The sequence below is a fragment of the Empidonax traillii genome, unplaced genomic scaffold, assembly GCF_003031625.1.
Source record: "Empidonax traillii isolate 1590-97213 ecotype Southwest subspecies unplaced genomic scaffold, ASM303162v1 scaffold409:size521033, whole genome shotgun sequence".
In the NCBI taxonomy this organism is placed as follows: domain Eukaryota; kingdom Metazoa; phylum Chordata; class Aves; order Passeriformes; family Tyrannidae; genus Empidonax; species Empidonax traillii.
Window position 1 is genome coordinate 58,245 of NW_020955602.1, and position 27,021 is coordinate 85,265.

The 27,021-nt window shown below is 37.2% G+C and overlaps 2 protein-coding genes across 3 annotated transcripts in view; both read left to right on the forward strand.

The window, feature by feature from the left end:
- LOC114062460 (macrophage mannose receptor 1-like) overlaps positions 1 to 17,542 on the forward strand; it is a 30,846-nt gene extending 13,304 nt beyond the window's left edge. The window contains exons 13-29 of the mRNA XM_027893863.1: positions 626 to 713; positions 1,527 to 1,671; positions 3,451 to 3,486; positions 3,579 to 3,742; positions 4,254 to 4,321; positions 5,143 to 5,243; positions 5,569 to 5,708; positions 6,620 to 6,734; positions 7,393 to 7,568; positions 8,296 to 8,398; positions 9,864 to 10,093; positions 10,567 to 10,732; positions 12,165 to 12,311; positions 13,341 to 13,457; positions 14,295 to 14,462; positions 16,228 to 16,257; positions 16,641 to 17,542. Coding sequence (XP_027749664.1) covers positions 626 to 713; positions 1,527 to 1,671; positions 3,451 to 3,486; positions 3,579 to 3,742; positions 4,254 to 4,321; positions 5,143 to 5,243; positions 5,569 to 5,708; positions 6,620 to 6,734; positions 7,393 to 7,568; positions 8,296 to 8,398; positions 9,864 to 10,093; positions 10,567 to 10,732; positions 12,165 to 12,311; positions 13,341 to 13,457; positions 14,295 to 14,462; positions 16,228 to 16,257; positions 16,641 to 16,885 — 2,239 coding nt within the window. The 3' untranslated portion in view covers positions 16,886 to 17,542. The remainder of the gene's footprint in view (positions 1 to 625; positions 714 to 1,526; positions 1,672 to 3,450; positions 3,487 to 3,578; positions 3,743 to 4,253; positions 4,322 to 5,142; positions 5,244 to 5,568; positions 5,709 to 6,619; positions 6,735 to 7,392; positions 7,569 to 8,295; positions 8,399 to 9,863; positions 10,094 to 10,566; positions 10,733 to 12,164; positions 12,312 to 13,340; positions 13,458 to 14,294; positions 14,463 to 16,227; positions 16,258 to 16,640) is intronic.
- Positions 17,543 to 19,227: 1,685 nt separating this feature from the next.
- The window catches only part of LOC114062458 (macrophage mannose receptor 1-like), a 31,832-nt gene continuing 24,038 nt past the window's right edge, over positions 19,228 to 27,021 (forward strand). For both annotated transcript variants that reach the window (XM_027893861.1, XM_027893862.1), the window contains exons 1-5: positions 19,228 to 19,413; positions 21,495 to 21,890; positions 22,983 to 23,156; positions 25,023 to 25,181; positions 25,992 to 26,105. In XM_027893861.1, the coding sequence (XP_027749662.1) occupies positions 19,344 to 19,413; positions 21,495 to 21,890; positions 22,983 to 23,156; positions 25,023 to 25,181; positions 25,992 to 26,105 (913 nt within the window). In that variant the 5' untranslated portion in view covers positions 19,228 to 19,343. The remainder of the gene's footprint in view (positions 19,414 to 21,494; positions 21,891 to 22,982; positions 23,157 to 25,022; positions 25,182 to 25,991; positions 26,106 to 27,021) is intronic.

The following is a 27,021-nucleotide window of genomic DNA, read 5'->3' on the forward strand; positions in this document are numbered from 1 at the left end:
GATAAAAAACTATCATATTGAGAAGTTTTTGTGATCTCACCTTTCTTCATTTTAATATATTTCAGTATTGTGAGAAGCTGAATGTGGTTTTATTTGTCTGTTAAGTCTCTTTGCTTCAGAGCATGAAATCTTTGTGGAAGGAAACCTTTGTAATTATGCAGGGAATGAAATTTGGTTCATAGGTATGACAAGATAAATAGCATGAACTATTAAATAAACTACTCAGGAATTTCCAAGAAGCAAATCAAAGCAGTTGAAAAGCATTTTTCACTATTTTTTATTAGGTAAATTGTATTATAACTCTCTATTGATGTTTTACTTTTGCTAAAGCTTCCGTCTTTGAACTCATACTACAGTCAAGAGCTTTGTTGCAGCCACAGGCATGGGAGCCTGAGCTGGCTCTGTGTCACATCACTTGTCCTTTAACTAATACTCAAAGATGGCAAGACTGGGCCCAGTACAGAGCACTATCAAACACCCTGACAGAATACTGGGGATAAGCTTGGCTATGGGCCACAGCTCCCAGTTCAAGTGTGACAGAAAGTACCATGTCTGTGCTTTCCAGCATTTATATCATGGCCTCTCTTTCTACACTCATAACTCTATATTGTCTGAATTATTTTAGGGATAAAGGACTTAACACTCAGGCTTTCTGGATTGGTTTGTTTCTCTTAAATCCTGATGAAGGATTTGCTTGGATTGATGGTTCCCCTGTGAGTATTTATTTGCTGACTTATATATAGATCTTCATCTTTTTAATGTCTTCTTTTGCAATCTCCTTAAATCTTCATCAGGTACACGGCAACCCTTTATTCAGCAGCTAAATTCATAGAATCATAGAATAGAATCATAGAATAGATTGGGTTGGAAAAGACCTCCAAGATCATCAAGCCCAACCCCTGATCCAACTCCAATTACTATAGCATGGCACTAAGGGCCACATCCAATCTCTGCTTAAAAACCTCCAGGGATGGTGAATCCACCACCTCTCTGGGTAGGCTGTTCCAATGCCTGATTACCCTCTCCGTAAAGAATTTCTTCCTAACATCTAACCGAAACCTCCCCTGGCAGAGCTTGAGCCCATGTCCTCTTGTCCTAGAATTGTTCCAATGCCCTGTCTTAAGGCACTAATGGAAGTACAGAGTTACCTCTGTTTCATCCCTGGTATCATGTTACATCCCATCTTAAACAGTCTGTGCTCTTAGACCTTCACAGCATCCCAAAACAGACACTGCTGTATAGCAGTACAGGAAGCCAGGTCGCCAACATTCACAAAGCGGGATAAACCCATAAGTTTTTCTGTCGTCGGCTTTTCTATACCATGTGATCTTTGCACCTTCTTCAGGGAGTGAAACTCAGTTGATTAGCATGACTTTCACAGCCCTCTCAGACTTATTTGAACTTCTGTTGATCCCATAAACAAGGTACTTGAGATGATGAGATACTGAAATTGTGTTATGCTGGCAGTCTCAATTACTTCTGCTCAGCTCAAATCACATAGTAATTGATATGTATTTCCAACACAGGTAATTTATGAGAACTGGGATGAAGATGAACCCAACAACCATGAAGAACTTGAACATTGTGTTATGTTTAGTAGATCACCCAAAATGCGCTGGAACGACTTACGCTGTGAACGTTTACTTAATTGGATTTGTGAAACAAAAAAAGGTATATTACTTCCTCATTTAACTGGAGCAATAAACCCAAGTTTTAAAAGCAAATTTTATGGATTCAAACAAATTGAAAGGAAGAAAATTCTTGGAATTGTTCATTTTAAAACCAGTTATAGTGAAGGCAGCACATTAGGCAAGAGGAATGTATTGAGCTATTTCAATTGTACTCAGATGCAGGAAGTTAAAAATGTCCCTATTACTTTATCTCTGGCTTTATCTCCTTCTGTCATGGACTGAATAAATTTGCAAAGCAAAGGTATTTTCCCCTCTCCTTTTATCTCCTCCCTGTATTTCTATCTGCTTTAGGCATACCCAGGATACCCAAAGATGCAAGAATTAGAGTTCTCTGTACAAAAGAAACAAAAGCTTTGCTTCCCACTGTGAAACAAATAATGGGAACTAAAGAGAGGGATCAGTTGCTGTAGGAACTGGAAACTCTGCAAAGCTGATAAAAAAGAGAGTCTGGTGCAACCCTGATGGACTCCTGCATCCACCAGCTTTGCTTGGAAAGCAAGTTCCCAACACCAGGACTCCCAAAACTGGCACCAGGGTCATAAAACAGACTTGGCTGATGTCTTTTGGGGTATCTGTCAGCGGGAAATAGAGTCTGCATGGGCTGAAGACCACAAGTGACAACTGATAATGAAAGAACTTGTTCTGCTTACCCAGTCCTATTTCTACCTCCCAGTTGTAAACTGAGTATTTGTGTGCATCTCTATGGAGAAGGAGATTCTTACAAGCTTCTTGAAATGAAAAGGAAGTTGGATGCACACAGAGATCTAGTAGGAGGCACAATAGGGAGGGAAAGGGATAAGCAGTTATATAAAAAACACTGAGTACGTCTAATACTTGATTACTCTGCCAACAAACCATTACCCTCAAAGGGTGAACAAGGCACCATGGTAACACTGAAAAATTGCTTAATCGAGAGGGAAGAATCACTGTTCCCTTGTGGGTGGATTAGTCACACAAATGCACCATTCAAACACTGATTTCTGCACACGAGCTCGAAGCAGCACATCCTCTGCAGGTCTTATCTGGTGTGCTGAACTTGCTGCTTTATACAGATGTGGTTCTCTGCTCTTGGTGAGATTACTCACAAGGATTTCAGAAACCATGACACAAAAACTCTGATCAGTTTATCTTGATCCTAGATGACCTTTCAAAAGCAAGAAAAATTAAAGAAATTGATCTTGTTATTATGAGTCCAGATTATATGGTGATCAACATGAGAGAAGACATGCTCAGATGTTAATTCCCTCATATTCACTTAAGACACATATTTACATAAGATACTCCATTTTCCAGAAAACCAATGAATGCATGTGAATATTTTACTACTACGTAGATAAACTTTAGAAATTACTATATTAGCTGGATTATGTTTTTTGGCTATAGTCCCAAGAATATAAAAAAAAGTTAATCATAACATATCAAGAGAAATGCTAAAATAATTTTTCATCATAAAGTCAGTTTACCAAGAGTTTACTGTGCATTCTGGATTGTTTAAGTCAGTGCTTTTGGTCATACATATATGTACTGTAAAATACAAGTTTTTCACTAGCTATCTGTTTCTAAATTATACACATAATATGGTGGTAAGTGCTCTAAATGCTTGAAAATGCTTTAGCATAATTCATTGTTTGTTTGTTGAATATTTTTCCCTCTATTATACAAAGCATGTTAAACTACATAAAGCACATCCCACTGTTTTGTTTTGGTTTTTTTTTTTTTGTATTTGAAATGTTGCTCATAATGATCTTTTATTTTACAGGTACACTGCTAAAACCTGAACCAGATTACAAACTTGGTAGGATCCTTTCCTCTTTCAAAAAATTGTACATTTTCAGACTTTGCACAGACCACATACAAATGTATTGTATATGATTCTTTACCTTTCAGAATATCAATCCACCAGTGATGGATGGATTATATATGAAGATAAACAGTACTATTTCAGCAGAGAACATGTCCACATGGAAGAAGCACGGAGGATTTGTCAGAAGAACTGTGCAGATCTTGTTGTCATTGACAATGAAAGCAAAAGACAATTTCTATGGAAATATGTAAGCACTAAGCCTATTAATTGTAACTGAATTTTGAAGCAGAGCAGATGATAAAAAGAACAGTCTAACTATTCGGCAAGGCTGGAGTCCTGAGCTATTGTCCTGCATTATTTATTTATAGAACAATAGACTTGCTCAGGACCTGCAAAGAAGTTACTGCTGTTTTTAATAGGTAGAGAAAAATGGCATGTAAACATTAAAGGTGCAGCAAAGGGTAGTTCAGGCCCAGGTTGCTTATCTCTTCTAATATAGGTAGTATTCAGCACAGTGATTATTGCTTTCCTGTCCAGTGAGTTCCTTACTCCAGGATGTTCCACATATCCCTGTTGCCCGCTTGAAATCTGTGTCTAAACCTGTATTATTCTTACCTGAGGCTCAAATCCTGGGGAAAAGAAAAAAAAAAAAAAGAAAATAGGAAAAACTAAACACAGGCATGGTTAATTGGCTTCCAGGTTTTTGCTTGATGTTGAGGAAGAATTTAGTGCTTAACTCTTAATTATTTTTGTTTTAGAGCTACACAAAACACAAATGGAAATCATATTTCATCGGCTTAGTTGTCAGCTTTGATAAGAGATTCAGGTGAGTAAAGGAAAACTGGTAATGGACAACAAATGATGGTAATTTCATCTTGCTCTTAGGCAGCATTTGTGTGTGGTTTTGTTTTACAGTATAATCACTGTTGTGCAACTGACCTCTGGATAGTTTTCAGGAGATGTCTTATAGAAGAAGTGTAACACTCTTCTATATTTAAGCAGAGCAATGTCTTTTTCTTCTAAATTTGGGAGAGCAAAACCAATAGAAGTTCATGGCTGACTCATTTCACTTAATGTCTTGCACTGAAAGAACTGAGTTAAACACCCAAGCAAACCCACATAGGTACTGAGGAGGGGCAGCTCATTTTAAGATGTTATTCACCCAATTCACTTTAGACATCAGCCTAAGGATGAGGTTTACTCTGACCAGATTTCCAATGTCTGAGAAAGCCTGAGAAAGCCTAGGAAGTTTTGATAACAAGTATATAGAAATGTTTAATCAGATTAATCTCAGTAGTTCAAGTTATGTGTGCTGGAAGCAAGAAGCGTAAGCAACTTCTCATCCAACAGACTTTCTGAAATTTCTGGTAGAGAACCTGCCTTAACGATCTATTTGTAGAAGACTTTCAGGAGGACACCTTTCTGTGATGAAAGGGAAGTCCGTGGACTGCTGATGGGCCTTAAATGTGACAGTACTAAACAGATGAAAGGCAGCAGTAATGCCGGGGCTATGTCCTCTCTGGGATACATACAGCCTTCACCCTCTGGTCACTGCTGATACCTTGCTTAGCCCTCTGCCTAAGCAGACCTTGTGACTGACTGCTGGAGTTGTCTGTTTGGCAGCCACTGTCCCCTTGTTTCTTCCAGATGGCTGGATGAGACACCAGTGAACTATGTTGCCTGGGCTCCAAATGAACCCAATTTTGCAAATAATGATGAAAACTGTGTGATAATGTCAGAAGATTTTGGTGAGTAAAATGGCAACAAGAAACATTTGGGTAAAAATTTAGCATCAAAATCTGAAATGTTTGGTATGTATTTAAATTAAATTGGAGGCTACTGCAAAAAGAGGTAGTTCAAAACACTGACAATTTTTCATAACAAACATGCTGTGGTTTGAAATTGTGCCATCACTATTAGGAGACAAACATACTGCAGAGGAAGGAGGAGTGTATTTGGGTAAATATATTTAATTTGTGCTTTATGAATGCTGTCTTGGGTACTGTCATAGTGATGGTACCAGAGTTTCTCAGTAATCTGTACAATAATTATCTGGATTCTGTTTCTTTACAGGCTTTTGGAAAGATATAAGCTGTGGTGTGAAAAATGCCTTTATCTGTGAAAGACATAATTCAACTTACACAGGATTTGCTCCTACTGTACTTCCACCTCTGGGAGGATGCCCTGAAACTTGGCTTTTGTTTAACAATAAGGTGCAGTAATAAATTTCTGCCATATTTAGCACATTTGCTATAGGTGAAGAAAACAACTATCCCTTTTATCTCACCATAGAAATTCTCTCTCTTTATATACCGATTTATTAAGAGGCATCTCATTAGCAGTATAGTAAATTTCCAGGTGGGCAAATTTGTAAGTAATTCTCAAGAAAAGGTGATTTGAATGTTTGAAGTTACAATTTTTATAGCTATCTGTATGCCTTTAGCTATAGTTGCTTTTCAAGTTTCTAGAATTTCCTGGTTATTTCAGACACACTTACAGCATGGAAATCTGATTTCACTATCTTTATCTTCAAATGTAAGTCCCTTTTTCTGAGTAACACTGAGGTGAAAATATGAAAAGTCATGCTCTTCCATATGTAATTGGCTACCACAGAACGTCTCTTAGGCTGAGTAACAAACAGCCATAAATGTAAAATCAAATACAGAAAACAAGCAAGCATTGCTTTTTGCTAAGTTAAGCAAAAAAGCTGAACATATGAACTTAAAAAAAACCCAACAAACAAACAACAAATGAAACCCACAAATCAATCCCACAATGCAATCAATAGGAAAAGTTTTTTATGCAGTTAAAGGGCATAAAAAGGGAGGAGCCCTCACCTTTCACTAATGTGGCCTGAAATTACCTGTGCACTCTGGATTTCTACTTAATTCCTCAAAAGCTTTTGCAGGTTGTCTGCTCTTCCCCAGTACAAACCCCATGGGTTTGTAAGTACTATGCACACATTGCTGTGATCAGCGGTGTCACCTTCTTACTGGCCAACAGGATTCATGTTTAGCAAATCCCCCATCTGCTGCTCCTTACATGCAGGGACAAGCACTGAATTAATCCAAATCAATGGGTTTTGATACCTGAAATTCTTTTTAATCCTTTACTCTCTCTACAGTGTTATAAAATATTTGGATCAAGAGAAGAAGAGAGACTAACTTGGCACTCAGCAAGAACGAATTGTATAGAATTAGGGGGAAATTTGGCCTCCATACACAATGATCAAGTACAAGGTATGACACTTGAGCCTTATGGCACTATGTTTGAAGCCAGCACATTTTACCATCTAATGATGAGGCTGAAATGTCCTCCAGATCTAAACAGGATAACCTATATAAAGGAAGACCCAGAGCTGCTTGATCCAGAGAGAAGACTGGAGTGAGATACTATGACACTTCCCAACTTGTGCTAAAGCATCATGTGGAAAGAAAAGAATAATCTGTTCTCCATAGACTTGGAAGATGGGATAAATTGTAATAGTTTATAGCCAGGAAATGCCCACAGATATTCAAGTTAGACAATAGACAAACATCCATCAGAAATTGCTTATATGCAGTTGATGCTGCCTTGCGGAAGACTGAATAATCCTTTTGAAGTCCCTCCTAACCCCATTTCTATAATACTTCCAAGAAGCCTAAACAGTTTTTATCAGAAAAATGTTTCCTTTTTTTCCTCTAAAATCAAACAGCTTCAGTTCAACTACCCATTGTTATTTCTATCTTTTACCATTAGCTCATAGTCTAACAATACTGAACTTGATATTTCCAATATTTTCAAAAGATGATTGGTTGTTTTATTTGTACTTTCATTTACATGGAATTTGAAGAAAGGAAACTCCTTAGCTACTTTTTATTTTATTTTTATTTTATTTTTTAATCTGTTTTTTATTAGCTTTCCTAACCTTCCACCTAAAGGATGTTTCCAATGGAACATGGATTGGACTGAATGACATTAAATCTGAGGATACATATCTTTGGACAGATGGAAGCGTATTTGACTATTCAAAGTGGGCACGACAATTCCCATTTAGAGATGTATTTGTAATGGCTGACTGGAAGTATATAGAGGTAAACAAAAAAAGTACAAGTAAACAGAAAAAATCAGAAAACGTGCAGCTTAGATAACATACTCAAGGTTAAAGTAACCAGCCTCAGCTGGTTAAAGTAACCTTCTGTCCCAGCTAAGATCTTATTTTCAATAACTTAAAGCAGAAGGCAACTGAATATTTTAAAGACCAAATTTTTAAAGCTGTACTCAGAGATTATTAGCCAAGTTTAGAGTCCACACTTATTGTCATTCCTTTCTAGAAGTCTAGAACTGCAGAAAAGGAATGCTGTATTATTTTTACTGCTAGAATTAATTATATTTATTAGAATTATTATTTTTTTGAAAATATTCAGTATTACTAGCTGTGATTAACTGTGATTACTAACTGTGATTACTAAGATCTGGTTAACTGTTTTACCTTGTATGGCGGGAGTCCAAGTGAAAGTCCAACAAATTCAGTACAGATTAACATAAACAACATAGTAAAAATAAGGTCAATACTCTCTCAGGAATTTTAATAAACTGACAGCAGTTCGTGCATTAATCTGCCAATGAAAGTACATTTGATTAAGATATATGATATAATACATTTAATTTCCAAGAAGCAATAAATGAAAATAAGAGCCAGAAAATTAGAAAAGAAAGCTATTAAATTTTTCTCCTCACACCTATTTCTATTATTTTTCTGGGAATTTTGCACTTTATCACCAGCAATTTGGGGGTTGGTTTGTTTTTTTTTTTTCCTAGACTGACTGTATTGCAATGACCAAAAGATCTGCTGATGAAGAAGGATTTTGGGAAAATACTAGCTGCATGAATAAAAAAAGCTATATTTGCCAGATGGACAGCAGTAAGTTTTAATTTTCTTTTTGTTGTTATTATTGTTTTCAATTTTTGTGGTTTTTTGTTTGTTTTTGTTTTTGTTTTTATTTGTTTGTTTTGTTTTGTTTTGTTTTGTTTTTCCCAAGACATTTACTGAACAATCTGAACATTTAAGTCCTCAGTTGCAACTGCACTGCTTTGGGTGTTGCAGGTGGGGTGAGAGAAGCAGGGCTACTTCGCCAGCTAAGGAATTCCAGTCACAAAAGTCACTTTGGAATAAGGACTATAGAAAAGATTTTGCTTCACAACCTCTCCCCTATCAGCACACCCATCAACACTCAGAGAGGCTGACTTTGCCTACCCTGTAGATATCCACACTTAAATCAGTTGCCTGCATGTGGCAAGCAGAGGCTTTGAAGGAAGGATTCACCTGCCTCATCATGAGAAAAATGCCTAAAGCAGGTTCCTAGAAGAGCTGTGCCTTCAAAATACCTGTTCTGTATTGACAGAAAGGTTTAGCCATCTGTGCTTTACCCAGCTGTCACAGATAGCAGTGTCTGAATCCAGTTATTTTGCAAATACAGTACAGAAAGACAAATCCAACAGTGACCTCCAACTGAGGGGTTAAGTGAGGCCAGTTAAGCTGGTTAGTTTGCTTGTCGGTCTCTAGCAACGCCTTCATATCATAAGAGCAGCAATACTCAGAAGGGCAAAAGTTCTAGTTTTCTTCACGTAGCCCCAGGGTGGGAGACACATCCGGAGCACAGTGACACTGCAGAGTTTGCAGGAATAAAAACAGGGAACTGCTGAACAGCAAATAAAAATACAGGAAGAAGCCACAGCTGGGCCAGATGTTTCACAGCTCTGTCCCATGCAAATGCAGAAAGATGCATGAGGATGACACTAGCAAAAACAATTGCCAGGGCATCCTCAGCAGTGGTTGAACACAAAGACAGTTTTTGTCCTTTTATGTGTCCCCATCACTCGGTCTAAGGCCTTCACCTTCTACTTCCGCATCTATAATTTAAGGCACAACTGCAGTTTCCTTTTTCACTTCATCCTACATGTAGCAGTCGGGTCACAAACTTTACTTAGAATGAAATTCACCCCTATTTTAAGACTGAAGTGATGTGGAGACCCTGTCCTGTGCTTGTGCCTGGGAGGAACTTCACCTGCACTGAGGGTGGGGGACATGGAGAATTCTGGGCAAAGGATCATGGTGGGACCAGTATTCACATAATTTCATTTGGTCAGTTTATGTCTATAAATACACATAGCTCATTTTCTGCTTCCCCCTAATTCCTGAATGCACTATTTACACTATAATTTAAAATAATTCTGAATTACCATTAAAATAAGGGTTTCAAATAAGGAATGCTTTTACTTGATGCATGCGCTCCCACATTATATTCATCTGTTACTCAGAAGTAATACTGCTATCTGACAGCTAGTAATTTTCCCCTTCCTCTCAAATTTGTACCTCTTTCCTATAGAGCCTGAACTGTTTCATTCCACAAGTGCTCCAGATTCTGATTTCATCCATTATGGTAACAACAGCTATTTAATCATTCCTTATAAAATGAATTGGGAAGAAGCAAGAAAAGCCTGCAAGGAGAAATCTTCAGAGCTTGCCAGCATTTTTGATTATTACAGTAATATATTCTTGCTGCTGCAGGCAGTGCAATATGGAGAGCCTTTATGGATTGGGCTCAACAGCAATGTGGTAAGATTAATAAATTCATAGTTGGTGCAGTTAAATGCTATGATTGGGTTACTATCAGCAAAAAAGGGGAGGAAGGAATACTAAACAAAGACTCATGAATTTCTGCTCCTGCATATTTATCTTTGGCTCCTTACAAAGTAATAATTTTCTCCAGTTTTTCATAGTGATAGCTGCAGTTTACTCCTGAATGTTTCTCCTCAAAACTCCACTAGAGCCTAAAGTGCTTATTTGACAGCCAACTCTGAGACCCATTTCCACCTGAGCTTCCCACAGGTTTCACGTTTCCCAGCATGGGAGGCGTACCGCTGAATCCTGATTAAGTATTTTAAACCAGTATTTTACCAGACTAGGACAGATATACAAACTGGGCTGTATATTTCACTTTGAAAATGTGCTTTTGTATAACTCCATTTACCTGAAAGAGAAGATGAAGGCTGTAGAAAAATTATGTTAAATGTCTCTTTCAATTTTAGAATTCTGGCTACTATAGATGGACCGATAAAAAGAAAATAAACTTTTCTAAATGGGGCTATGGAGAACCAAAACAGAAAAAAGCCTGTGTCTACCTAGAGCTCTCTGGGGCCTGGAAAACAGCATCTTGTAATGATAAACATCTTCCTCTCTGCAAAAAATCTGAGGGTAAGCTATGGTGATGACCTTTGGTTTTAAGGCAGAAACCTTGCTTTATTTGCTTTGACTGAAATATAAATTTCTAAGTACATATAAAGGAATATTAAGCCTGAATATGTAATGTCATTACCTTTATTTTGCAACAACAGTACTTTATTTTTAAGGAGTTATCATTCACCAGGCAAGATACTGCCATTTTACTGGACTGGAATGATAGCTGCCACGGGAGCAGGCAAGCAGCTCATAGAGATTGTGGGAGCTTTAAACATTTCACATGGAGTCTAGAATGTAAAACGTTTTGCTGACAGGGGTTTTGTGGGAAGGCCTGTAATCAATGAAGTCTACTGAGTATAAAATAAAATTGGTTTCTTCAACATATATGCATCATTCATACACGGATTATTACATCATTTCTATTAGATTCCAAAAGCTGGGTAAGGGAGGAAGAGTTGTACCTGGCAAAAAAAGGGTCTGGTATTGGTCCAAACAAAAGTTCATACTTCCTGGGGACTCTGTGGGTACCACTGAGGAATACTACACAGTTAAAGCTACAGGCAAACCTCAAGATGGGACTGAACCTTTTGGCTTTCTCATTTGTATTACAGAAATATCTTTCAGCTCTAGTGACACAGACCTAATGGAAATTCAGAGTTTATTTTGATATGGTTTTGTGGTGGTTTGTTTTGGGTTTTGGGGGTTTTGTTTGTTTGTGGGTTTGTTTGTTTTTGTTTGTTTGGGGGTTTTATTGTTTGGGTCTTTTTAATTTCTTTTCCAGGCCATACTTTTAATTTCATATCTGTTGATTTGCAACTTCTGTTTTAAAAACACATATACTAACTGACAATGTTGCTGTTTCTTTCCATAATATCATTGCTTGCAGGAAAATGAGGGGCTACTACATAAACATTCAGTAAGCCTGAAATTATTCTATGCATTGTCAGAGTGAAAGAAATTTTATGTAAGGATTGTTATCTTGAGGAAAATATTAAATGGGAAATTTCCACAGTACACTAGTGTTTAGATGACATTTCATTTAAAATCAAACTTATTTGAACATCTTGAGTGTTTGGGAGTATTCTGGTTTGGGGGTTGGGGTTTTTTTCCTGCTTTTTACTGTTTCTTTTATTTATACAAATTTGTTGGTTATAACAAAATAAACTAGAACCAAAATCCCTAAACACTCAAACATCCTTGAGACAGTCCAAGTCTGATTCAGTTTGTAACATAGAAGAGCCCAGGTTCACACTGAGTCATCCGGTTGTGGCTGAGTATTCCTGCTCCTCATAGTCACTCTTGACTTAGTCACTGATAATTCTAGCACTGTGTGCCGAAGAATATTTTAAGTACTTTTAAGAAAAGATGTTTTTAATACTTGATTCCATATCTGAATAACTGCAATCCCTACTGAATGAAAGCATCCATAATATCTCGTTTCTTCTAGATATACTTCCTTCTGATCCCCCCCAGGATATTGGAAAATGTCCTGAATCTGATCATATATCTTGGATTCCTTTCCGAAGCCACTGCTATTACTTCAATGCCAATGAAATGAGCTGGGCTCAGTCTGTGACTCAGTGCATTCAATCAGGTAATTATTCTTTTTACTCAAAGATAGGATTTCAATCTTGACATAAAAAAGAAGACTTTAAAAAAGTCTTGAAAAGTAGTACTACAAATCTACAAATAGTAAAAAAAAAAAGGGAAATAAATGTCTTACTTATTTTTCACCATTCTGTGCTTTTCAGCTATGAACTTAATCAGATTTCCTTGTTTTATTTTTCCAGCTGTGCTTGTTTCTTGTTGTATTTCTTCCTTTGCAAAATTTCCCTTTTTAGTAAGATTTTAAATTATATGTAATTAAAAAAAACCCAACAAAACAGTTGTTTCTGGCCTTATCCCTTCTTTTCCATATTTTTCTCTACACAATAGTCCAAGTAAATATATAATAACAATCGCTCATTTTTAACACATATCACATTTTTGTGATCTGAAAGGGGTTGCATGTGCTGCCTGGAAGCCCTTGATTGATCAGCAAGGCTCCCTGGCAGACTGCAGAGCCAGAGGAGGGCAAATGCTTCCCTCCCCCTCCTTGGGGACATCTGGTCCTGGCCAAGGCCATGAGCTGCACTTTGGCACTCTTTCACCTATGCTGCTGAGTCATCACCTACCTCATCCCTGTCTCAGGAGGCTGTGAAAGAGAAAAGGAAGCACTATACTGCCCAAAAGAAACGGATCTTTTGTTTCATATCTTTTTAGATCCTCTTAACCCTCTTACTCTACCACCATTGCCAGTTAGAATTGCTACGTCAGCCTGTCAAATCATGAAGAGCAAATGAATAATCATCCATAATTCCTATGAAATATATCATCCAATCACTTGAAAATATAGTGCATTTGCCTGGTGTTTAAGAATCATCATCTTCACTGTGCTTTGGTGTCTTTCAGTTGTGATGACATCGCTCACTGTCTGTGAGCTGGACATGATTCTGTGGTCTCTGTTCAAATGCTTGTTTACTCCCTGCCTGCAGGAGAGGTTTTATTATTAACTTTATCCTATCTCAAAAGCTGTAACTATGTTGGGGATACCTCCAGTCATCTTCCGTTGTTTTTTTAATAGGTGGTATGTTGACTTCTGTAGAAGATCCAGCTGAATCAAACTTTTTAGTAGAACATGCAGACTTATACACAAGCAAGACAAGTGGCTTTTGGATAGGAGTGTACAGAAACGTAAAGGGTAACTATTCTAAGTACTACAAATAAACATGAATAGAATTTATTAAATGGACCAAAAATATTAATAAGATACATTGTTTTTAAACAACTAATGGAAGTACAGTAGAAGTTCTGACCTCAGCCCTCCCTGAGGATGTCTCCTGTTCCTGGTCTGTGAGAAAGCCTTTCCCAGTGGGGAACAAGTGCTGGCTGACTCTCATTTTCTCATGGCTGGGCAGCACCCATGTAGGAGCTGAGGGTGTTCAGCCAGAACCCACAGCATTAAGCTTCTCTCTGTCTCTGTATGGAGAAATTTAGGCTACTGACTACAGAGCGAAGTGGAAAACACACATCTGGGAAAAAACACTGGTATCAATCCACAGACAATCAGAAGGAATTTTATTTTAGATTATTTTCAGCTCACTGAAATGTCAATTTTTTTTTTCAGAGCTTATACAAAAAAGAAAAGCTTTCATTTTAACTAAGCATAAGTTTAAGTGTTGCAATAAAAATTGCTTGATTTGCAATGATGCTGCTGAAATAATGATTTAGAAATTAGAAGTAAAAGGCCTACATTTAGCTTTTTTCAGTTTGAAGCTTTAGTATCCTAGACAAAAACATGGAGCTAACATTAAAACTAAATTATGACTGAAAAATCTGCAAATCAGAATTTGGAAAAGCAATTATACCATTTTTGAGAATCAAATCAAACGCATTAGAAAACAACTGCAGATGGAATTTTTGAAGAAAATAGTATTGCTTTATTAGGCTGAATTAAGTAATATTGTGTTAATATTCGCTAAGATGAAGACCTTTCATGTGGACCTATTCGTATTGACACTAACATTTGCAACATTAGGGCAGCTGCTTTGGCAAGACAACAGTGCCTTAGACTTTGTCAACTGGAGTGAAGGACAGCCCTCAGAGGACCAGCTTGATTATTGTGTGGAGTTGTCTGCATCCACTGGTTATTGGAGTATCCTTCCTTGCTCTTCCCAAAAAGGTTTTATTTGTAAGAAGCCAAAGAGTAAGTGAATTTCATATTTGCTCTTGATGTTTATGGGTCTTTTTAGTATTAATAGCACAATATGATAATTACAAAAGACCAACATAAACCAGTCCTGCTTATCACCTGTTACAGTGTTTAGACAAAAATAATATTATTATACTGAGTTATCCTCATTTTGTTTGCCCTGTTCATGAATTCTTGCTTTAGAACCTCAGATTTTCTTGCACTCTGTGATGAATATTCAATTAATAATTAAAAATTATCAATATTTTCTGAAAAAAATTAAAACTCCTCTGTTGTTTAGTTCCCCTCAAATATGAACCCATCTTTTCCTACTAATATTTCTATTGTCTTTCTGTGGAACAAGTGCTGCATCAATAATTTGCTATTCTTCCTCTTGCTGTACTATGATACATACTGTTCCAGTAGGAGATGGATGAAGCAATTCTATTTAAATAACAACAGAACGGAAGCATGATCCAGAGAGCATAGAATGACCTTTGAAAAGAGTAGAAATGTTTTGGTTAGCATTTTTTTTTTTTTTAATATTGTGTTTCTGTGTAACTGAGCACCATCTGCTTTGGTCAGGAAGTAGAAATATCAGAATATTGTGAGCCAAGTAGCCATGTGGTTATTTTTGAGTTGAACTGTTGATTCTGAAAAAAAGCCTGATTTCCTGCCCTGTTTCACAACCCTGAGGTTCAGGATGTTTCTGAGGTTTGGTCCTTTCGCCCCCAAAGCAAAGCTGGGGCGGGAAGCAGCAGTCACAGCAGTGTTCAGTGGTGTTCAGGGCACATTCTGAAAAGGAAAATCTTGCTTTTAGGAAAACTAGTTTTCTTTTGGTAGTCAGGCAATGGACACTACTGAACACTAATTCTTTGTTACCAGATGTGTCAGAAAGCATAAACTCGCTATCAACACACACTTTATTCAATGGGTTTGACTGTGAGTGGCCCCCATATGCAAGCTAAAGTACAGAGGACATTCCCTGACACCGGGTTATCCAGCAGAATAGTGTTTCAGCACAACCAAATACTCATTCCATTACAGCCAGCTCTGCATCCTTTCACGGAACAAATTCAACAGCTGCTTTTCCTGGGTACTCACAAACACAGGAGAGCTCAATGCATTGCTGTGCTCCTGCAGCAGCAGCCCAGCTCTTGTTGTATCCCATTCTTCCGGGGGTTCCAGTGCCCATGGGGGAAATCCATCCTTGCCGTGGCCTCCATCCAACTCGCACCAGCTCACGCCCAGTACACCAGGAAAAACCTGGCAGATGGCGCCCTCTGTGCACAGCCGGGAAAAGCTGCACAAGAAAACTTGCACTTAAAAACGTAATTATAGATGCAAGTGAATTTTGGTAAATTAAGACCTGCTGGGTCTCAAAGCAGTTGTGTGCAGTATAGGAAAACTCAAATGTCCTCAGCACTTGATCAAGTCTCTGCAGGAATCAGATCCGGTGAAATGGATGAGGTTTATTAATCAGGGGAGAAAACGGAGTCCAGCTAAAGCAGTCAGAAACTACCAGTGCCTGGAGACTTTTTGGTTTTTTATAAAAGAAGCAAGAAGAGGGCTTTAATATGCAAAACAATGCAGCTTTATTGAAAGAAAATATTGCATTAAAAATCTGTCACACCTTTTCATCTCTGTTAATTTAGCAGATGTGTTTCCAGGAGAAATGATGATGTGTAGGTTACCAGACCTTTTGCTAACATGAAACCGTCAGGAAAAAAATGTGACCTTTCTTGATTTTGACTAAACACTTTTTTTTTATCTTTAGCAGCTATTCTTAAAACAACTGTAAATGTGGAAGGTAGGACTGTTTTTCCTCTGAATTGTTCAAAAATACATGAAAATAAAAACTTGGTGTTTTTAAAATTAACTTAATATTATTTATTTAGTTTATGTATATTTATCTATATAAGATTAATTTACTTAGTTGACATTGCATCCTTTCCCAGCATAATATAACAGTACCTACAGGACACTTAGGGCATCCCAGGATAAGTAAATGCTTTGGTAAATTGATCATCCCCTCTTTGCTCCTTCTTTTGCATGATAAAGATCAATGAGGAGGACTGACCCAGAGAAAATATGACAGATTTTAACCCTGGTAATTAAAGGGGAAATTATAGTTTTCATACTTATTTATAACTACAGCAAATTAATTTCTATTTGCTTTATATTTATTTACAGATGCCAAAAAGGACAAAGCCAATGGTCACCTGAATATGTGGATACTACTTACTCTGGTCCTCATCATTTTATTAGGGATGGTCTTCATGATTTATTTTGCATTCAAGACCAAAACTCGAAGTGACACTGCAAGAAAGGAGAGGTGGTGCAGCAGACAGATAGAATACAGCCATGCCCTACCTGAAAGGGACAATGAAAGCGATTCTATCAGCAACAAAGAAAAAAATGAACACAGTGTTGTCTAATAGGATAAACCAGCCAAACTAAATGGTTAAGCTTAAGAAAATATAGCTGAAACAAAGTAAATCTTAGTCTCTATTAGATGCATGTACTTCTGTGAACTAAAACTGGCAGTTTTTCCTTTGGTAAGGATGAAGAACTCTTGCTCTGTGCTCTTCAATAAATATTCTCAGGTATTAATTGAGTTGGTACTGCACGAAAAGGCTAATTAAGCAGAACAAGTGGGAATTTAGATTTAAAAGTTATGGGTTAATACCATAGTGTTGTCATTATTTAGAGATTTGTGGCAGCAGTGCATACAGAGTCAAGACTTATATTGAGCACTCTCTTTGCAGAGCACTCAGCCCTACTGCCTGCACCTTGAGAATATCTCACCATACTGTACTGAAGCATATCGTTACTCAAGCAAAGTGGTGTTTGGAATAAACAGAGATTTACATGAACTGTTTGTCCCCATTGTTGCCCCTGTCTTCACTCTTTACACAAATATGTATCTTCCTTGTGATAGTATTACAAGTGAAATGCAAATACTTGTCCTTCGTGGCTTCAACTTGGATTTTGCAAAACAAGTAAATCTTCGCAAACAGTCTTATTCTATGACTTTGAATGTTTTTTATCAATTATCAACATGAGAGCATACCAATAAATGATCTATAAATTACCTAATAATACTTTGGTTAATAATACTTTGGTGTTGTTCATTTAGCATGTAGAGATGTTACACACTTCACTGATCAAATAAGTCATCTACCTTAAAAGAGAGGCTAACAAGGAAACAGAAACATGAACAAGGCATGCAACTAAAAAAGGCATAAATAAACTATAAAATAAAGTAGATGCCAAATAAAGTTGGGACAATCCATTCCTGGTTTTATTTCAATTGACTGCTCATTTTAGGATGTCTTTGCTTACTATCCTCCACCTCTCTGATAAATAGACTGACAACTGGATACTGTGTCTATGCTACAGGCCAGTAAAGCAGTGGGGCACACCATAGTGCCTTGGTGTGAAATGTTTTAGAGGTTTACTGTGCTGTTTAAGTTTTCTATGAATTCTTTGTTGTCTAAGACATACTGAAGTTAAAAAAGATGTCAGGGATTTCTGGGAAAAAGAAACCTCTAAAAAGTGCATAAGAACAGTAGAGGAGATGTCACGTGGCATTGGATTGATGTCTTATAGATATGGCAATTAAAAAAAAACATATTGCAAAGGATAAGGAATAAAAGACATTTTGTACTCAAACTACTTTTTCCTGACAGTCTTCTCCATCTTACACCTTTTTTTTTCCCTCTTCATATGAAGCTATAACAAATACACATATTTTAGGGTTTTTTGTAAATACTGAGACTGAATTGGATTCAGTGCTGTTTGTTTGCTAATAGTAAAGGAAGCAAATAAAAAGAGTTAACAGATGAAAAGAAATTTAAAAATAATATTATTATTTAAAATTTTGATATTGATAACACAGCTCTGAAGACCCTGTGCTTCTTTCACACTAAGTGATGTTTTGCCCTTGCAGAAAATATTGTGAGCTTCGTCTACATAATAAAGCCAAGAAAAATTTGAAAGGCAAATTTCAGCTTAATATTTTTCCTTCTTTTTCTTCAAAATAAATAGGGTATTTTGCATCATAGCTGAAGTTCATTTTCACTTAATAAAGGACTGAAGGTCATTTGTAAAGTTTGAAAATAGTTATCTTTCCTTGTATCATTATACACTTGGTGTAAAGGAAAAAATAGGTATTAAAATTAATTTGTACTTTATGGATTAAATAATTTTGAAAGTTTTATTGCCAAAATCACTGGTTCAGAGAAGGATTTGTAAAGATTTGGTTAATTTGTATTGGTTATTCTAAGATAAATTCACATGAAATAACAGTAGCTTTATAAGTTGATAAATCAGAGTTGATAAAAGCCAGGTGGAGACATAGTGCTCAGTTTGTCAAGTCACCAAACAAAATTAAATTGCCCTGTCTGGGTTAATTTTTCACTGAAATAGTTGCTCACTCCATCAAATGAAACGAATGTATCATTTGTAGCAGTTAAGACCTATCTGCCTAAGAAATTTGCATATATTTTTGAGTTTCCTAGGTATTTATTTTAAGTCCATCCATTTAAGTGCACTTCCTACTTCTTTATCTTTGAGGGTCAGAATGTTATAATTTCAAGTAGAACCAAGAATGTTAAAAATAATTCAGCAGAATGATGTTGAACTGTTAAAACTTTGCCACTTGCATTTGAGTGGATAGAAACTTCACTTTCAGATGCAAAGTCTGAATTTTGTAATTATTTATAGATTTCAAAATACCACATGTGACAGGATATTTCCTTATTTAGAGCCCAGAGTTTTCTCTTTCAACTAAAAATCTCTAAAACTGAGAAGGAACCAGTATCAACTGATTCCGGAAGGACCTCTACTGCAGCAATTAATTTCACCTCATCTCTTTGCAAATAAGAAGACAGAATGAAACACTCAGCTTTTTCTACAGTCTTAGTTTTCCTCTCATTTGTTCGTACTGCTTTTCAGAGACTTGGTGAGTCTATTTTTTCCTATCCCCTGAAAAAGTGGATGTGAAAGTGGGCATCTTTGTTGTCTTGCTGGTTTCTCAGGCTCTTTAAAGTTTTCACAGCTTGACTACTCTGCAGTTAATATTTGTCCTAACTGGAGTGGTCCACAGAAACTTACAAGACAGATACAGAGATGTTGGTTTATTTTAAAAGAGAGGGGAAGAGTCAAAAATGGCTAAAACTGGGAATCAGTGAATAAAGATTGACTTTTGGGTAAAAATTAGTTATTGGATATGTCTGCTTTGTGAAATAGATGGACTTCACAGGGTACTCCATAGTCCTGTATATGTGACTAATTAGGGTGTTGCATGTGTATCTCTTAGGCTTAGCATGAGCTTGTGTGGGATAAGATGGAACTTGTGGATTAATCTAAGATGTAAGATATAAGCTGTGGCTGCAGAGCTACCTTTTGATGTAAGGATGATGACAATATTCAAGGACATTTTTTCTTTACCCTTCAGTTCATTAGATTTGTGGAGTGGGGTACATATCACAGCTTCCAAAAACAGATACTGTGCCACGTGAGCTGTGCCAGCACTGTGCTGTGCAAAAAGGGGGTCCCCCACCTGCTCTGTGACCTGGAAACCAAACCCACGAATGGGAACCTCACAGTTTCCAGCAATAATTTGTGTTATTAGTCCCAAAAATACTATGAGGGACAATAGCTAAAACGTAGGGGACTACACTAAGCACTTATTTATGTAACAGTAAGACATAGAAGATTTAATAATATTTTAAAAAATTTGCCTAAATGGACAAGAAAAGAAGAAACTAAGTCTCAGCTTCAAATTTAGATTTGCAGAAGTGACACTTCCATATTTTACTGAGCTGGTCTAAGTAATACAGGGACTTTCTAGGAGGGCTCAAGAACTATTCTTTCTGTCATAGCATCCCAGAATTTTCCAGACACTTTCTCCTCTGTTCACTACTTAACAGTGGCTTGCCCTAACATCCTACAGTTCTAGAAATTTACTTCAGTGTTTGCAGGGGCAGGTCACTGTCCCTTATGTCTTATTCTATCAAATGGATATGGGAACAATGCTGTATCTCTGTTTCCAGGTGGCAATTTGAGGTACAGAGAACTAAAGGGCAAAACTTTGCCCTTATGTTCCATAGGCCCTAGGATATTCCTTGTAGTCCAAATTCCAATCCCTCACAACCCAAAGCCAGTGATGGCTGCATGCTACCTGGAATTTTGAAAAGCATGCCAGCTTTGTGCTTAGGCTGACCTGCTTTGCGTGTCGATAGTACAGCTGCAGTTCTGGATAGCCCTCACCAGCAGGGGATACTTGTTTCAATGGATTACTAAATGAGGCTGCCTCTAACCCTTTGGGAGCATTAACCGCCTTATTTAACACTCACATTGCACTATCACAGAGGTCCACACCTGTAGTATCTGTACCTCTATACACTGCCCAGTTCTGGTGAGAATGTTTGTGATTTGATTGTGTGAATTATGTTGACTTCTTATGATGGACATACTAATGAAAGGTGGAACAAGGCAAGATAACGAGTTACCATTACACAGTTTTTTCATTCTAAAAAAAACCCACCCCAAACCATAACAGAACATGCCAATTCCAGAAGGAGCAAGAGTCACAGAAGGCTCACTCATTAAACTGTTTTAAGCACATATGCAACCCCATGGAGGTGTGTGGCATGAGCTAAATTTATAATGCATGAAGTGATGGCAAACTTACAAATTTTCAGTAAGATCTCTTTTGGAAATCTTGAATGAAATGTACATTTCAGGAGAAAATTAAATTCCATTACAATGATGACATTTTTGAAGCTGTTGTAATGTGTTTTATGTGTTCTTATTTCTCTGTGTTGTATTTCCATGTAGTTACATGTGCTGCACTTATTTTTCCTTCCCAGAATGAAATAAGTCTTGAAAATGTCATTTGATCCTTTTAAGTGTGACTCATATTTGCTGTCTCCCGACATGTCAGATCAGCATAGAATCAACAGCTCATCTTTCTCTGCACAAGCTCCTTCACTATGTGTTCACCATAAATACAGTAATTCTGAATGTTTTGTTTTACAGACAATGAAATATTTTTAATATACAATGAGGATACTAAGCTCTGTTTAAGTGCTCAGAGTTCTGAGGCAGTCACTACGGCTACTTGCAGGAAAAACACTGACTTACAAAAATTCAGGTGGATCTCTGATCATCAGCTGATGAGCATGGCATTTGCACAATGTTTGGGAGTGCCCTACAAGCAAAACCAGGCTAAAATTTCTCTGTACCCCTGTGACAAGGAAAGTGAATTCCAGAAATGGGAATGCAGAAATGAGACCTTGGCAATCCAAGGCGAAGATTTCTTTCTCAGTGCTGGCAAAAAAAAAGAAAATATTGTGCTGAAAACAGTATCAGAGACAATGAATAAATGGAAGATCTACGAAACTATGGATGATTTGTGTTCTCGAGGCCATGAAGGTAAAGTTTATAGGTTAACCTTGATGGTTTATTATTGAATACACTTATTTGTCATTACAGATACAGTTCTATGACTTCTGCTCCCCTCAGTCTAACATCAGCTGTTCACCCTGAGGCAATGATGGACTAGAGGATGATTAGTTCACATATTCAGGCCTCTATTCCTCCCTCCTGGAGAAACACAGCTGCTTAGGTTTTCAGACAGCATGCTTTATTTTTTCTTCATTTTTAAAGCAAAGCTGGAGGTTATTTTTAATTGTTAGCATTAACCACTTTTCTCAGTGATGCCTAGCAATAATACAAGAGGCAGTGGGAAGAAACTGCTGCACAGAAAATTCCACATGAATATGAGGATGAACTTCTTTACTGTGCAAATGAGCAACCACTGGAACAGATTGCCCAGAGAGGTTGTGGAATCTCCCTCATTGGAGAGATTCAATATCTGTCTGGGCACAATCCTGTGCCATATGCCCTAGGATGGCCCTGCTTGAACAGGGAGTTTGGGCCAAATCCACTGTGATCCCTCCCAGTCTGACCCATTCTGTAATTCTATGATTGTAATCAAAGCACTTTATTTAACTGTATACTCTTACTACTGAGGTTGTATTAGTATTGTTGGATGAAGGGCAAAAAACTCTAAGTTTAATACACCAGTATTAAATGTAAGGAAATAATTCCATGCACGCTACCTTCAGTCACTCTATGAAGTTTCAGATGCCAAAAATCCCACAACACTTAACAATTAAATCAATGGTTTACTTTTAATGAATGATAGGGAATTAGGTTATTAAATAATTACTATTTTTATAAAATTATATTTAAATATATGAGACAAAAATCTCTACAATTCTTTCATAGTTTGCTACAGTATGAAACTGCTCTATTTCCAGCTGTTACAACTGATGATGTACCCCAAAAGGAAATGGGAAATTGCAAGCCCAACCAAGAACTTCCACTAAAGACACTGCTGATGATGGCAGTTTCCCGGTTACACTGGTGTAACACTTGTAACTCTTTCTCCATGTAGTCTCATGGAGAGCACAGATACTTAGATTCATGTACAGATAATAAAATTTCTCTTTGCCCCCTCAGATCTGTTTACACTGTTAGGAAATTCCAATGGAGCTCCATGTACCTTCCCCTTCCAGCTGAGTGGTCGATGGTATGTCGAGTGCACTGCTGCTGGCAGGTCAGACGGCTTGCTCTGGTGTGCAACAACGCCCAACTTCAGCGTGGACCATTTGTATGGGTTTTGTCCAACTGCCAGTAAGTCCCACATGCTGACATAAATATTATAGCACAACATTGCTTGGTAACTATATCAATATTAAGATGCTGTCAATAATACGGAAAGGAAAAACCTTATAATGACCTAATTTTACTCAAAAATGTCTCTCTCACAACACAACATTCCTGACAGAAGAAACGAATCTGTTTGCTATTAGTCTATAGTCAGGCTGAAAGTTGTCTGGGCATGTCCATCAGTAGTTAACAGCCAGGAAAAGACCAGTATATTTTAATATGACTATCTTCAGCATAGAATCACTTGAATGTTGAGATGCTATTCACAGCCTAATAGCCATTGATACCTGTGGTAACAGTAGTATAACCTTTTCTACCAGAGCAAAGCCCTGTTCTGTATAACAAGATTGGTCTACAGTACCAGGAAGTATGTAGTTTGTTTTCTGAAAGATATAAAAAAAGAAGATTGGCTCAAAGATTTTACTGAAATAGTAGCATCATCAGCATTTCCCTTGTTACATTTCAGAATACATTACAATATAATGCTACATGAACAGATAAAAGTGTGTGCACTGGAATGCAAGATGAAGAACTCCAAACTATGGTGTTAATGAAGATATGAAAAATGCTGCCTCAAACCTAATTTTTCAGTGCGATACCACAGAATCAGCATTTGTCAATTTTATAGGACCACTGCACTGGGAAACCATGTTCATCTCGCTCACACCCACCAACTACCACCATCATTTTGACTGATTTGGTGAAAATTATTCCCTAGTGCAATATTGCAAGCAGTAGCTTGAAAAATCCCATAACATCCTTTCTATATAAACTAGATAACATGAAGTATTTAGCATTATAAAATTGATGGGACATTATCACTGACACTTGAGTCTACAGATAAAAATGAATGTTAAAAATCTATAAATCTGAAAAAAAGAAATACAGTAAAAAATAGAAAACATTTCCTTTAATAAATCATGCAAGAAATTTAATACGTTTTTCTCAACAAAAGCAAAATTTAGGACAAGTTGTAATCATAACTTATTTCAGCACTTGCCCAGGGAACACTTTCACTAACAGTGAGCTCTCAGAAGACAATTTCTAAATTCCAGAACACATGCCAGAGTACAAATACAATCCCAGCTCCTCATTTGCTCCTCTTTGGACACTTCACCAGCTCTCTTGTCCTTCTCTGGACGCACCTCAACATCTCAATGTCTTTCCCATAGCAGGGGGCACAAAACTGAACCCACTGTTTGAGGTATCATGTGGTCTCATCAGTGCCCCCCGAGTACAAGGGGACAATCACTGCCCTGGCCCTGCTGGCCACACTATTCCTGATACAAACCAGGATGCCATTGGCCTTCTTGGCCACCTGGGCACACTGCTGGATCACATTCAGCTGGTTATCAAACAGCACCTCCAAGTTCTTTTCCACTGGACAACTTTCCATCTGCTCTTTCCCAAGCCTGTATAATCGTAAATGTAATTAGTGATGGCATAATTTCAAAAGCAAAGTTTCCATTACTGGAAATGTTTGTACTTCAGCTGTGTTTCAGCCAAGAATAAATTTGGACATAGTCTACGACCTTGCTGAACAGGATTTCAGACCATGACCAAGATACCGTTATGCTTTATTGATATCTTTACAAATTTTTTTTTTATCTGTACATTTGATAAAATTTGAAGAGGAAAGTGAAAATAAAGAATAAAGGCCCATCTGGGCTAATTTAAATTGCAAGCCTTCTTTTAGTTAACAAAGATCAAGCTAACTTGCTTGCTCCAGAGTGTCCTTTCATAAGTAAGCTTGCAGTAGAATTTTGTGTAACATTTTGTGTAAAATGTTTATTACAAACTAAGACACTAAATCTCCTTTCTCTCACACAGACAATGACAGATTTTGGAATATAGACCCTTTGACAGGAACCTACTACCAGATAAACTACCAGTCAGCTCTCACGTGGCACCAAGCAAGGAAGAGCTGTCAGCAACAGAATGCAGAATTACTAAGTGTTACAGAGATCCATGAACATATGTATCTAAGAGGTGAACTAATAATCAAGATTCAGTAAAAAGTGTGTTAAAGAGGTTTTTTTTCACTGATTTCAAATGTTTCAGGGTTTTAAGCCCTTTACAATGAATAGCTGATGTAAAAAAATATATGTACTAAGATACTATATGTATGTACTAATCAGAAATAGCAAAATTACTGTGAATTAAGCTTTTTACAGGCACAACTTGTCTAAGTTGTGGAATTGCCATTTGAAATTATTTATATTATTATCTAAAAATTTTGAGATAATTATGCAAAAGTTAGCTCAAGCTCAGAAAATACCAAAAAGGTCCTAGAAAGGCACCTTAGAAGAAGAAAAAACATTTTTGGAGGCAGTCATTATATGACTTTTGTGTTAATTAGTCAGTATTCTTTATATATATGTAATGAAATAGTTTATTTAAAATACCATGCAAATTTTATACAGAAGACTATTAAAAAAATCTTTCTGGATTTATGCACATTCTGTAGGCTGAAAAACCAATATAAATTGCATCACAATCAAGAAAAGTTGTAACAGTATTAATAATAGCAATTCAGTCTTTCCATTTGCAAAGCTTATTGTTTACATGTAACTGTAGAATAGCACTAAAATCAGATAAACTAATTTGTAAAGTAGTCTTTTGCAATTCTCTTCCCTTTATTTACAGAAAACCCCCCTCTGAGTTTATTATCAGTAAACATGGATTCTGTACTGAACTTAGAAATCACTAAGCAGACTTTTAATATTTTCTTCCAACCTTTGAAAACACAAAACATTTCCTAACAAATCTTATTGGAATTCAATTCTTTTGGTTGTCTAGATTTGATTGAGAGCAAGAGATCCTCTCTCTGGATTGGACTTAACAGCCTGAATCTCAACAGTGGCTGGCAGTGGAGTGGTGGCATTCCCTTCAGATACTTTAACTGGGCACCAGGTAATAATCTTTTTAAAAAATTTTAGGATTTAATAATTCCCAATAGTATGATGAATGCATATTAATTGAAGTCCTGTAATGTTCCCCATGAACATGAGGAAATGGAGCCGAAAGGCATGGGAGACATGAGATGGAAAATCTGGGAATTATGCTTTCCTTCACTAGACGTACCTTACAGAGTCTCAAGTAGAAGAGCTAAACAATCTCATCTCCTACCAGAAGCAGAAAAAGTAAAAAGCTCTAGATGAGCTGTAGCAAACGGGGAATGCCTTCAAGTTATTAAATCCTCTGTGTTTTTACAACTCTAACAGGGGTTATCAGACCCTGCATCCTGCAAGGACTCAGATGTCAGTGAGCATCACTCTTGAAAAGCCTCCCTCTTATGCTTTTCTGCTCTTCTCTTTAACATTTAAGAGAGACTGTAAATAGAGTTCACTCCACTGTCAGTTTATCTTTGAAGGTCTCTTAGTGATTGCCATGGCAACAGTTGATTGCAGCAAATGCTGAATAAATCCAAGCCTTTTGGCCTTCCTAAATCTCAGAGATGTCACCTGCTTTTATCTGGCACAGAGGGTGAGGGAAAAGCCCAGAGCTGCTGAGTCTGGTACAGGATTTTGTAACATCTGCTGAGCTGGTCAAATTCTTTAAGCCTTGCAGAGAAGAGGAGTTGGCTCTCAGGTCAAGCAGCCCACACACCCAGAGCTCCTGTATCCCTGCAGGATGGCTGTGATCATGAGTTCATATACATATTTCCCGTTCATTGCCCAATTGTTTTGTTGTATCTTCTGTGGGGAGGGAAAAAAAAAAAAAAAAAAGGAATTCATCACACTGTGGACCTCTCTGAAAAGGGGAAAACACCAACCATTTCCAGATTGGGATTGTGGTCCTGGAGAAACTCCTGGATGGTTGGTTGAAG